Raw genomic sequence first — 12,040 nt, forward strand, 5'->3', positions numbered from 1 at the left:
TTGCGCGGTCGGCGCCCGACAAAAATAGGTTCTAACCTATATCAACGATCAGCCGATGATCGTTGTCATCGGCTGATCGTTGCATTTATTACACGGAACGATAATCGGCCGAATCGGGCCAATTCGGCCAATTATGGTTCCGTGTAATAGTACCCTTACAATGGAGAGAGCAGAGCCCGTCTTCACTGGCTTCTCTGTAATGAAGACGTGTTTGCCTGATAATGCACAGATAAGAAGTCAGGGGGGGGGGAGGCTGGGAGATGGCTTCTTGAGTACAGGAGGCTTTTTTGGCTGATGAAACCTATTACAGAGTTTCTTAAAATCGCTTATACTACTGATTTCTGCAATAAAAAAAAAACAGGACAGTTACACTTTAAGCTAACAAATCTGACACCATTAACTTTCCAAAGAAACCACATGATTGGACATGGAGAATCCAAATGGACCCATCCACCACCCGGCAGAGACCCTGACAATGGATCCTGCTGACATTATCAGCTGCTCTATAGGCGACTTTCCAATCTGTGCTCATAATGGTGCCTGTACGGCCATGACTGGAGAAGGGAGAGGTTATTACCTTCAGGGCAATCCATGTCAGCTTGTAAAAGAAGAAGGCTTGGATTAGTGGTGGAAGAGTAAGGAAGGCCCAAGGCGAACATGGATTGTGTGTATGTATGTGTATGGGATAACATGGATTATGTGTATGTATGTGTATGTATGGGATAACATGGATTATGTGTATGTATGTGTATGTATGGGATAACATGGATTGTGTGTATGTATGTGTATGGGATAACATGGATTGTGTGTATGTATGTGTATGGGATAACATGGATTATGTATGTGTATGGGATAACATGGATTATGTGTATGTATGGGATAACATGGATTATGTGTATGTATGGGATAACATGGATTATGTGTATGTATGAGATAACATGGATTGTGTGTATGTATGGGATAACATGGATTGTGTGTATGTATGTGTATGGGATAACATGGATTATGTGTATGTATGGGATAACATGGATTATGTGTATGTATGGGATAACATGGATTATGTGTATGTATGAGATAACATGGATTGTGTGTATGTATGGGATAACATGGATTGTGTGTATGTATGTGTATGGGATAACATGGATTATGTGTATGTATGGGATAACATGGATTATGTGTATGTATGGGATAACATGGATTATGTGTATGTATGGGATAACATGGATTATGTGTATGTATATATGGGATAACATGGATTATGTGTATGTATGAGATAACATGGATTATGTGTATGTATGGGATAAGATGGATTATGTGTATGGGATAACATGGATTATGTGTATGGGATAACATGGATTATGTGTATGTATGGGATAACATGGATTATGTGTATGTATGTGTATGTATGGGATAACATGGATTATGTGTATGTATGGGATAACATGGATTATGTGTATGTATGGGATAACATGGATTATGTGTATGTATGAGATAACATGGATTATGTGTATGTATGGGATAACATGGATTATGTGTATGGGATAACATGGATTATGTGTATGGGATAACATGGATTATGTGTATGTATGGGATAACATGGATTATGTGTATGTATGGGATAACATGGATTATGTGTATGTATGGGATAACATGGATTATGTGTATGTATGGGATAACATGGATTGTGTGTATGTATGTGTATGGGATAACATGGATTATGTGTATGTATGGGATAACATGGATTATGTGTATGTATGGGATAACATGGATTATGTGTATGTATGGGATAACATGGATTATGTGTATGTATGAGATAACATGGATTATGTGTATGTATGGGATAACATGGATTATGTATGTATGTGTATGGGATAACATGGATTATGTGTATGTATGAGATAACATGGATTATGTGTATGTATGTGTATGGGATAACATGGATTATGTGTATGTATGTATGTATGTATGTGATAACATGGATTATGTGTATGTATGTGTATGGGATAACATGGATTGTGTGTATGTATGTGTATGGGATAACATGGATTGTGTGTATGTATGTATGTATGTATGTGATAACATGGATTATGTGTACGTATGTGTATGGGATAACATGGATTGTGTGTATGTATGTGTATGGGATAACATGGATTGTGTGTATGTATGTATGTATGTATGTGATAACATGGATTATGTGTATGTATGTGTATGGGATAACATGGATTGTGTGTATGTATGTGTATGGGATAACATGGATTATGTGTATGTATGTGTATGGGATAACATGGATTATGTGTATGTATATATGGGACAACATGGATTATGTGTATGTATGAGATAACATGGATTATGTGTATGTATGGGATAACATGGATTATGTGTATGTATGGGATAACATGGATTATGTATGTATGTGTATGGGATAACATGGATTATGTGTATGTATGTGTATGGGATAACATGGATTGTGTGTATGTATGTGTATGTATGGGATAGCATGGATTGTGTGTATGTATGTGTATGGGATAACATGGATTATGTGTATGTATGAGATAACATGGATTATGTGTATGTATGTGTATGTATGGGATAACATGGATTATGTGTATGTATGGGATAACATGGATTATGTATGTATGTGTATGGGATAACATGGATTATGTGTATGTATGTGTATGGGATAACATGGATTGTGTGTATGTATGTGTATGTATGGGATAGCATGGATTGTGTGTATGTATGTGTATGGGATAACATGGATTATGTGTATGTATGAGATAACATGGATTATGTGTATGTATGTGTATGTATAAGATAACATGGATTATGTGTATGTATGAGATAACATGGATTATGTGTATGTATGTGACATGTATGTTCTCATCCCAGGAGCTGTAGATGTCAATGAGAGCGTTCTCTATCAAATATCAGCAAAGTACAACATCCAATTCCTACATTCTGGTTGGGGATGGTAAATAAAAGGGCAGCCTATGATTGGATACTGACATGACACCTGATAGAGGAGGTCTGTCACTGATTGGATACAGATAGGATGCCTGATAGAGGAGGTCTGTCACTGATTGGATACCGACAGGATGCCTGATAGAGGTCTGTCACTGATTGGATACTGATAGGAGGCCTGATAGAGGAGGTCTGGCACTGATTGGATACTAATAGGAGGCCTGATAGAGGAGGTCTGTCACTGATTGGATACCTGATAGAGGAGGTCTGTCACTGATTGGATACCTGATAGAGGAGGTCTGTCACTGATTGGATACCTGATAGAGGTCTGTCACTGATTGGATGCCTGATAGAGGAGGTCTGTCACTGATTGGATGCCTGATAGAGGAGGTCTGTCACTGATTGGATACCTGATAGAGGTCTGTCACTGATTGGACGCCTGATAGAGGAGGTCTGTCACTGATTGGATACTGACAGGACGCCTGATAGAGGAGGTCTGTCACTGATTGGACGCCTGATAGAGGAGGTCTGTCACTGATTGGATACTGACAGGACGCCTGATAGAGGAGGTCTGTCACTGATTGGATACTGACAGGATGCCTGATAGAGGTCTGTCACTGATTGGATACCTGATAGAGGAGGTCTGTCACTGATTGGATACAGATAGGATGCCTGATAGAGGAGGTCTGTCACTGATTGGATACTGACAGGACGCCTGATAGAGGTGGTCTGTCACTGATTGGATACCTGATAGAGGAGGTCTGTCACTGATTGGATACTGATAGGACGCCTGATAGAGGTCTGTCACTGATTGGATACTGACAGGATGCCTGATAGAGGTCTGTCACTGATTGGATACTGATAGGAGGCCTGATAGAGGAGGTCTGTCACTGATTGGATACTGATAGGACGCCTGATAGAGGAGGTCTGTCACTGATTGGATACTGATAGGAGGCCTGATAGAGGAGGTCTGTCACTGATTGGATACTGACAGGATGCCTGATAGAGGTCTGTCACTGATTGGATACCTGATAGAGGAGGTCTGTCACTGATTGGATGCCTGATAGAGGAGGTCTGTCACTGATTGGATACCTGATAGAGGAGGTCTGTCACTGATTGGATACTGACAGGATGCCTGATAGAGGAGGTCTGTCACTGATTGGATACCTGATAGAGGAGGTCTGTCACTGATTGGATACTGATAGGAGGCCTGATAGAGGAGGTCTGTCACTGATTGGATACAGATAGGATGCCTGATAGAGGAGGTCTGTCACTGATTGGATACCTGATAGAGGAGGTCTGTCACTGATTGGATGCCTGATAGAGGAGGTCTGTCACTGATTGGATACCTGATAGAGGAGGTCTGTCACTGATTGGATACTGATAGGAGGCCTGATAGAGGAGGTCTGTCACTGATTGGATACTGACAGGATGCCTGATAGAGGTCTGTCACTGATTGGATACCTGATAGAGGAGGTCTGTCACTGATTGGATGCCTGATAGAGGAGGTCTGTCACTGATTGGATACCTGATAGAGGAGGTCTGTCACTGATTGGATACTGACAGGATGCCTGATAGAGGAGGTCTGTCACTGATTGGATACCTGATAGAGGAGGTCTGTCACTGATTGGATACAGATAGGATGCCTGATAGAGGAGGTCTGTCACTGATTGGATACTGATAGGACTCCTGATAGAGGAGGTCTGTCACTGATTGGATACTGACAGGACGCCTGATAGAGGAGGTCTGTCACTGATTGGATACTGACAGGACGCCTGATAGAGGAGGTCTGTCACTGATTGGATACCTGATAGAGGAGGTCTGTCACTGATTGGATACCTGATAGAGGAGGTCTGTCACTGATTGGATACTGACAGGACGCCTGATAGAGGAGGTCTGTCACTGATTGGATACTGATAGGAGGCCTGATAGAGGAGGTATGTCACTGATTGGATACTGATAGGAGGCCTGATAGAGGAGGTCTGTCACTGATTGGATACTAATAGGAGGCCTGATAGAGGAGGTCTGTCACTGATTGGACGCCTGATAGAGGAGGTCTGTCACTGATTGGATACTGATAGGACGCCTGATAGAGGTCTGTCACTGATTGGATACTGATAGGAGGCCTGATAGAGGTCTGTCACTGATTGGATACTGATAGGAGGCCTGATAGAGGAGGTCTGTCACTGATTGGATACTAATAGGAGGCCTGATAGAGGAGGTCTGTCACTGATTGGACGCCTGATAGAGGAGGTCTGTCACTGATTGGATACTGACAGGACGCCTGATACAGGAGGTCTGTCACTGATTGGATACTGATAGGAGGCCTGATAGAGGAGGTCTGTCACTGATTGGATACTGATAGGAGGCCTGATAGAGGAGGTCTGTCACTGATTGGACGCCTGATAGAGGAGGTCTGTCACTGATTGGATACTAATAGGAGGCCTGATAGAGGAGGTCTGTCACTGATTGGACGCCTGATAGAGGAGGTCTGTCACTGATTGGATACAGGACAATGACACTTGACAGACCTTCTCTGTATCCCCATCAGGTGTAATGTCAGTATCCAATCATAGGCTGCCCTTTCTTTACCATCCCCAACCAGATGACCCCATGCACGCGTCAGGAAATAGTGATCAGGAAACCATCAGTATTTCTGGACTGTAAAACACTAAAATAAAATAAAATAAAATATTTGGCTGCGGCACGGTATACACGGTGTTCTCCAGCTCATCCTCTTCCTTCTCGCTGGTGTGATAGGGCGGCCTCTTGTGGCTGGAGGTAGAATGCTGCCAATGCATCCTCCTCTGTCAAAGACAGCAACACATTTAACCGTAGGTGTCTTGACTAGGAGCGCATACAGTTAAAGGGCCAGGCGCAGCACCTGATAGGACATCTGGATAGATTTTCTAGCTGTGTGCAGGGGGCCTAACCCAGTGATGTCCGGGTCTTTGCTACAGATGCAACCAGTGTCCCCCGCCAACCACATGATATCATCGAGCCCCATTGATGGAGTCTTTATTGGCCGCCTGACGGTCATGTTTATGGTTTCCCAGGAAGATGAGCGGAGCCGGGGCCCACATTCTCACTTACCTGCTTGTATTTGCGGTAGCAGCGCTGAATGACGGCGGCCGCCAAGTCCTGCTGCTCCTTTAGTCGTCGTCCCTAAAAAAAAAGGAAAGATTAATGGGCGATCTCCATGTATATAAGGAAGCACTCTACAGGGAGACATGAAGCCATGATCAGAGGGTCCCAGGGTTAGGTTGTCTGCAGAGAAGCCAATTACAGGTCGCATGACACAGCCCCTCCCCTATGACTCCTCCAAGACTGGACAGCAGGGGGCACCACACTCACCTTGTATTTGCGGAAGGCGGTCTGGATGACCCGAGCGGCCTCGTACAGTTCCCGCTGCTCATGGTCAGACAGGGTCAGGAGGGCAAACTCACTCTCCATGCGCCCGCTACTGGAGGCGCTGAGGAACTCCGACCACCGGGCAGCACCAGGAGGGTCAAACCTCTCAAAGCAGATCTCCCCCAGAGGAGGAGATGATGGGGAGGGCGGAGCCTCAGACCTGGAGACAACAAGACGACTGTAAGGATAAAACATTGAATGCACCGCAACGTACAGGTCAGATCCCCAGCTTCATACCTTGTAACCTTGACACGTAACCCTTCCACAGATCTCCTGGTCACCCGCTTAATGCGCTGCCCGTAACCTCCCATCTCTGATGCCAGCCCGCTACCATCCTCTCCTGGACTCATCTGAGCAAAGCGAGCCAAGGCCCGAGCGGCACGCATCCCCTCACTGTGAGTACACAACCAGATGAAAATCAGACTATATATATATTATACACACACACACACACACACAGTCCAGACACTACTACACCTGTATACACACTGTCCAGACACTACTACACCTGTATACACACAGTCCAGACACTACTACACCATGTCCTGTATACACACAGTCCAGACACTACTACACCCGTATACACACAGTCCAGACACTACTACACCATGTCCTGTATACACACAGTCCAGACACTACTACACCCGTATACACACAGTCCAGACACTACTACACCATATCCTGTATACACACAGTCCAGACATTACTACACCTGTATACACACAGTCCAGACACTACTACACCTGTATACACACAGTCCAGACACTACTACATCTGTATACACACAGTCCAGACACTACTACACCTGTATACACACAGCCCAGACACTACTACACCTGTATACACACAGTCCAGACACTACTACACCTGTATACACACAGTCCAGACACTACTACACCTGTATACACACAGCCCAGACACTACTACACCATATCCTGTATACACACAGTCCAGACATTACTACACCTGTATACACACAGCCCAGACACTATTACACCATGTCCTATATACACACAGTCCAGACACTACTACACCTGTATATACACAGTCCAGACACTACTGCACCTGTATACACACAGTCCAGACATTACTACACCATGTCCTATACACACACAGTCCAGACACTACTACACCATGTCCTGTATACACACAGTCCAGACACTACACCTGTATACACACACAGTTCAGACCCTACTACACCATGTCCTATATACACACAGTCCAGACACTACTAAACCTGTATACACACAGTCCAGACATTACTACACCTGTATACACACAATCCAGACACTACTACACCTGTATACACACAGTCCAAACATTACTACACCTGTATACACACAGTCCAGACACTACTACACCTGTATACACACAGTCCAGACACTACTACACCTGTATACACACAGTCCAGACACTACTACACCTGTATACACACAGCCCAGACACTACTACACCATATCCTGTATACACAGTCCAGACACTACTACACCTGTATACACACAGTCCAGACACTACTACACCATATCCTGTATACACACAGTCCAGACATTACTACACCTGTATACACACAGTTCAGACACTACTACACCTGTATACACACAGTCCAGACACTACTACACCTGTATACACACAGTCCAGACATTACTACACCTGTATACACACAGTCCACACTGCTACACCATGTCCTGTATACACACAGTTCAGACACTACTACACCTGTATACACACAGTCCAGACACTACTACACCTGTATACACACAGCCCAGACACTACTACACCTGTATACACACAGTCCACACTGCTACACCATGTCCTGTATACACACGGTCCAGACACTACTACACCATGTCCTGTATACACACAGTTCAGACACTACTACACCTGTATACACACAGTCCAGACACTACTACACCTGTATACACACAGTCCAGACACTACTACACCTGTATACACACAGTCCAGACACTACTACACCATGTCCTGTATACACACAGTCCAGACACTACTACACCATGTCCTGTATACACACAGCCCAGACACTACTACACCTGTATACACACAGTCCACACTACTACACCTGTATACACACAGTCCAGACACTACTACACCTGTATACACACAGTCCACACTACTACACCTGTATACACACAGTCCAGACACTACTACACCTGTATACACACACAGTCCAGACACTACTACACCATGTCCTGTATACACACAGTCCACACTACTAAACCATGTCCTGTATACACACAGTCCCAGGATCACTGACCCATGTGGGGGTAGCCCCGGCATCTGGTCGGCAGTGTCCAGGTAGCTTGCCAGCCATGCCATGGTCTTGCTGAGATTCCCGGACCTCTCTCTGAGGGGGGCAGCGTCAGACGCTGTGAAATCGTCTTGCTTGATGCGGTCAGGGGTGGCTTCTATGATCTGTTCTGCGAGGGTAACCATATCAACCTGGGACAAAGCAGAGCGAGGGCGACAGAGGAAGGATGTGAGGGGGCGCAAGAGAGAAAAGGGGTGCACAGGATACAACAAGGGGGAGAGAGGAGAGAAAGAACTGAACTACAGAGACAAGGAGAGTGCTGCAGGTGCTAGAGGAGCGGGGGACACAGTACCTGCAGGAGCTAGAGGAGCGGGGGACACAGTACCTGCAGGAGCTAGAGGAGCAAGGGACACAGTACCTGCAGGAGCTAGAGGAGCGGGGGACACAGTATCTGCAGAAGCTAGAGGAGCGGAGGACACAGTACCTGCAGGAGCTAGAGGAGCGGGGGACACAGTATCTGCAGAAGCTAGAGGAGCGAGGGACACAGTATCTGCAGGAGCTAGAGGAGCAAGGGACACAGTACCTGCAGGAGCTAGAGGAGCGAGGGACACAGTATCTGCAGGAGCTAGAGGAGCAAGGGACACAGTACCTGCAGGAGCTAGAGGAGCGGGGGACACAGTATATGCAGAAGCTAGAGGAGCGGAGGACACAGTACCTGCAGGGGGCTAGAGGAGCGGGGACACAGTACCTGCAGGAGCTAGAGGAGCGGGGGACACAGTATCTGCAGAAGCTAGAGGAGCGGGGGACACAGTACCTGCAGGTGCTAGAGGAGCGGGGGACACAGTATCTGCAGGAGCTAGAGGAGCGAGGGGACACAGTACCTGCAGGAGCAAGAGAAGCGGGGGACACAGTACCTGCAGGAGCTAGAGGAGCGGGGGACACAGTACCTGCAGGAGCTAGAGGAGCGGGGGACACAGTACCTGCAGGAGCTAGAGGAGCGGGGGACACAGTACCTGCAGGAGCTAGAGGAGCGGGGGACACAGTATCTGCAGAAGCTAGAGGAGCGAGGGACACAGTATCTGCAGGAGCTAGAGGAGCGGGGGACACAGTACCTGCAGGTGCTAGAGGAGCGGGGGACACAGTATCTGCAGGAGCTAGAGGAGCGAGGGGACACAGTACCTGCAGGAGCAAGAGAAGCGGGGGACACAGTACCTGCAGGAGCTAGAGGAGCGGGGGACACAGTACCTGCAGGAGCTAGAGGAGCGGGGGACACAGTACCTGCAGGAGCTAGAGGAGCGGGGGACACAAGTACCTGCAGGAGCTAGAGGAGCGGGGGACACAGTACCTGCAGAAGCTAGAGGAGCGGGGGACACAGTATCTGCAGGAGCTAGAGGAGGGGGGACACAGTACCTGCAGGAGCTAGAGGAGCGGGGACACAGTATCTGCAGGAGCTAGAGGAGCGGGGACACAGTACCTGCAGGAGCTAGAAGAGCAGGGGACACAGTAGCTGCAGGAGCTAGAGGAGCGGGGACACAGTACCTGCAGGAGCTAGAGGAGCGGGGGACACAGTACCTGCAGGAGCTAGAGGAGCGGGGGACACAGTACCTGCAGGAGCTAGAGGAGCGGGGGACACAGTACCTGCAGAAGCTAGAGGAGCGGGGGACACAGTACCTGCAGAAGCTAGAGGAGAGAGGGACACAGTACCTGCAGGAGCAAGAGGAGCGGGGGACACAGTACCTGCAGGAGCTAGAGGAGCGGGGGACACAGTACCTGCAGGAGCGAAGGACACAGTACCTGCAGGAGCTAGAGGAGCGGGGGACACAGTACCTGCAGGAGCTAGAGGAGCGGGGGACACAGTACCTGCAGGTGCTTGAGGAGCGGGGGACACAGTACCTGCAGGAGCTAGAGGAGAGAGGGACACAGTACCTGCAGGAGCTAGAGGAGCGGGGGACACAGTACCTGCAGGAGCTAGAGGAGCGGGGGACACAGTACCTGCAGGGGGCTAGAGGAGCGGGGACACAGTACCTGCAGGAGCTAGAGGAGCGGGGGACACAGTACCTGCAGGAGCTAGAGGAGCAGGGGACACAGTACCTGCAGGAGCTAGAGGAGCGGGGGACACAGTACCTGCAGGAGCTAGAGGAGCGGGGGACACAGTACCTGCAGGAGCTAGAGGAGCGGGGGACACAGTACCTGCAGGTGCTAGATGAGTGATGGACACAGTACCTGCAGGAGCTAGAGGAGCGGGGGACACAGTACCTGCAGGAGCTAGAGGAGCGGGGGACACAGTACCTGCAGGTGCTAGAGGAGCGGGGGACACAGTACCTGCAGGAGCTAGAGGAGCGGGGGACACAGTACCTGCAGGAGCTAGAGGAGCGGGGGACACAGTACCTGCAGGAGCTAGAGAAGCTGGGAAAAACAGTACCTGCAGGAGCTAGAGGAGCGGGGGACACAGTACCTGCAGGTGCTTGAGGAGCGGGGGACACAGTACCTGCAGGAGCTAGAGGAGAGAGGGACACAGTACCTGCAGGAGCTAGAGGAGAGAGGGACACAGTACCTGCAGGAGCTAGAGGAGAGAGGGACACAGTACCTGCAGGAGCTAGAGGAGCGGGGGACACAGTACCTGCAGGAGCTAGATGAGTGATGGACACAGTACCTGCAGGAGCTAGAGGAGCGGGGGACACAGTACCTGCAGGTGCTAGATGAGTGATGGACACAGTACCTGCAGGAGCTAGAGGAGCGGGGGACACAGTACCTGCAGGAGCTAGAGGAGCGGGGGACACAGTACCTGCAGGTGCTAGAGGAGCGGGGGACACAGTACCTGCAGGAGCTAGAGGAGCGGGGGACACAGTACCTGCAGGAGCTAGAGGAGCGGGGGACACAGTACCTGCAGGAGCTAGAGAAGCTGGGAAAAACAGTACCTGCAGGAGCTAGAGGAGCGGGGGACACAGTACCTGCAGGAGCTAGAGGAGCGGGGGACACAGTACCTGCAGGAGCTAGAGGAGCGGGGGACACAGTACCTGCAGGAGCTAGAGGAGCGGGGGACACAGTACCTGCAGAAGCTAGAGGAGCGGGGGACACAGTATCTGCAGGAGCTAGAGGAGGGGGGACACAGTACCTGCAGGAGCTAGAGGAGCGGGGACACAGTATCTGCAGGAGCTAGAGGAGCGGGGACACAGTACCTGCAGGAGCTAGAAGAGCAGGGGACACAGTAGCTGCAGGAGCTAGAGGAGCGGGGACACAGTACCTGCAGGAGCTAGAGGAGCGGGGGACACAGTACCTGCAGGAGCTAGAGGAGCGGGGGACACAGTACCTGCAGGAGCTAGAGGAGCGGGGGACACAGTACCTGCAGGAGCTAGAGGAGCGGGGGACACAGTACCTGCAGAAGCTAGAGGAGAGAGGGAC

At 48.8% G+C, this 12,040-nt stretch overlaps 1 protein-coding gene across 3 annotated transcripts in view; it reads right to left on the reverse strand.

Annotated features, from left to right (window-relative positions):
- CAMTA2 (calmodulin binding transcription activator 2) overlaps positions 1-12,040 on the reverse strand; it is an 85,941-nt gene that overhangs the window by 9,001 nt on the left and 64,900 nt on the right. For 2 of the 3 annotated variants that reach the window (XM_069949774.1, XM_069949785.1), the window contains exons 17-20: positions 8,645-8,829; positions 6,610-6,765; positions 6,316-6,532; positions 6,055-6,126 (exon numbers count right to left, since the gene is read on the reverse strand). In XM_069949774.1, coding sequence (XP_069805875.1) covers positions 6,055-6,126; positions 6,316-6,532; positions 6,610-6,765; positions 8,645-8,829 — 630 coding nt within the window. The remainder of the gene's footprint in view (positions 1-6,054; positions 6,127-6,315; positions 6,533-6,609; positions 6,766-8,644; positions 8,830-12,040) is intronic. The other variant, XM_069949778.1, reaches the window with a different exon arrangement.

This window comes from Dendropsophus ebraccatus, chromosome 1, assembly GCF_027789765.1.
Source record: "Dendropsophus ebraccatus isolate aDenEbr1 chromosome 1, aDenEbr1.pat, whole genome shotgun sequence".
Taxonomy (NCBI): domain Eukaryota; kingdom Metazoa; phylum Chordata; class Amphibia; order Anura; family Hylidae; genus Dendropsophus; species Dendropsophus ebraccatus.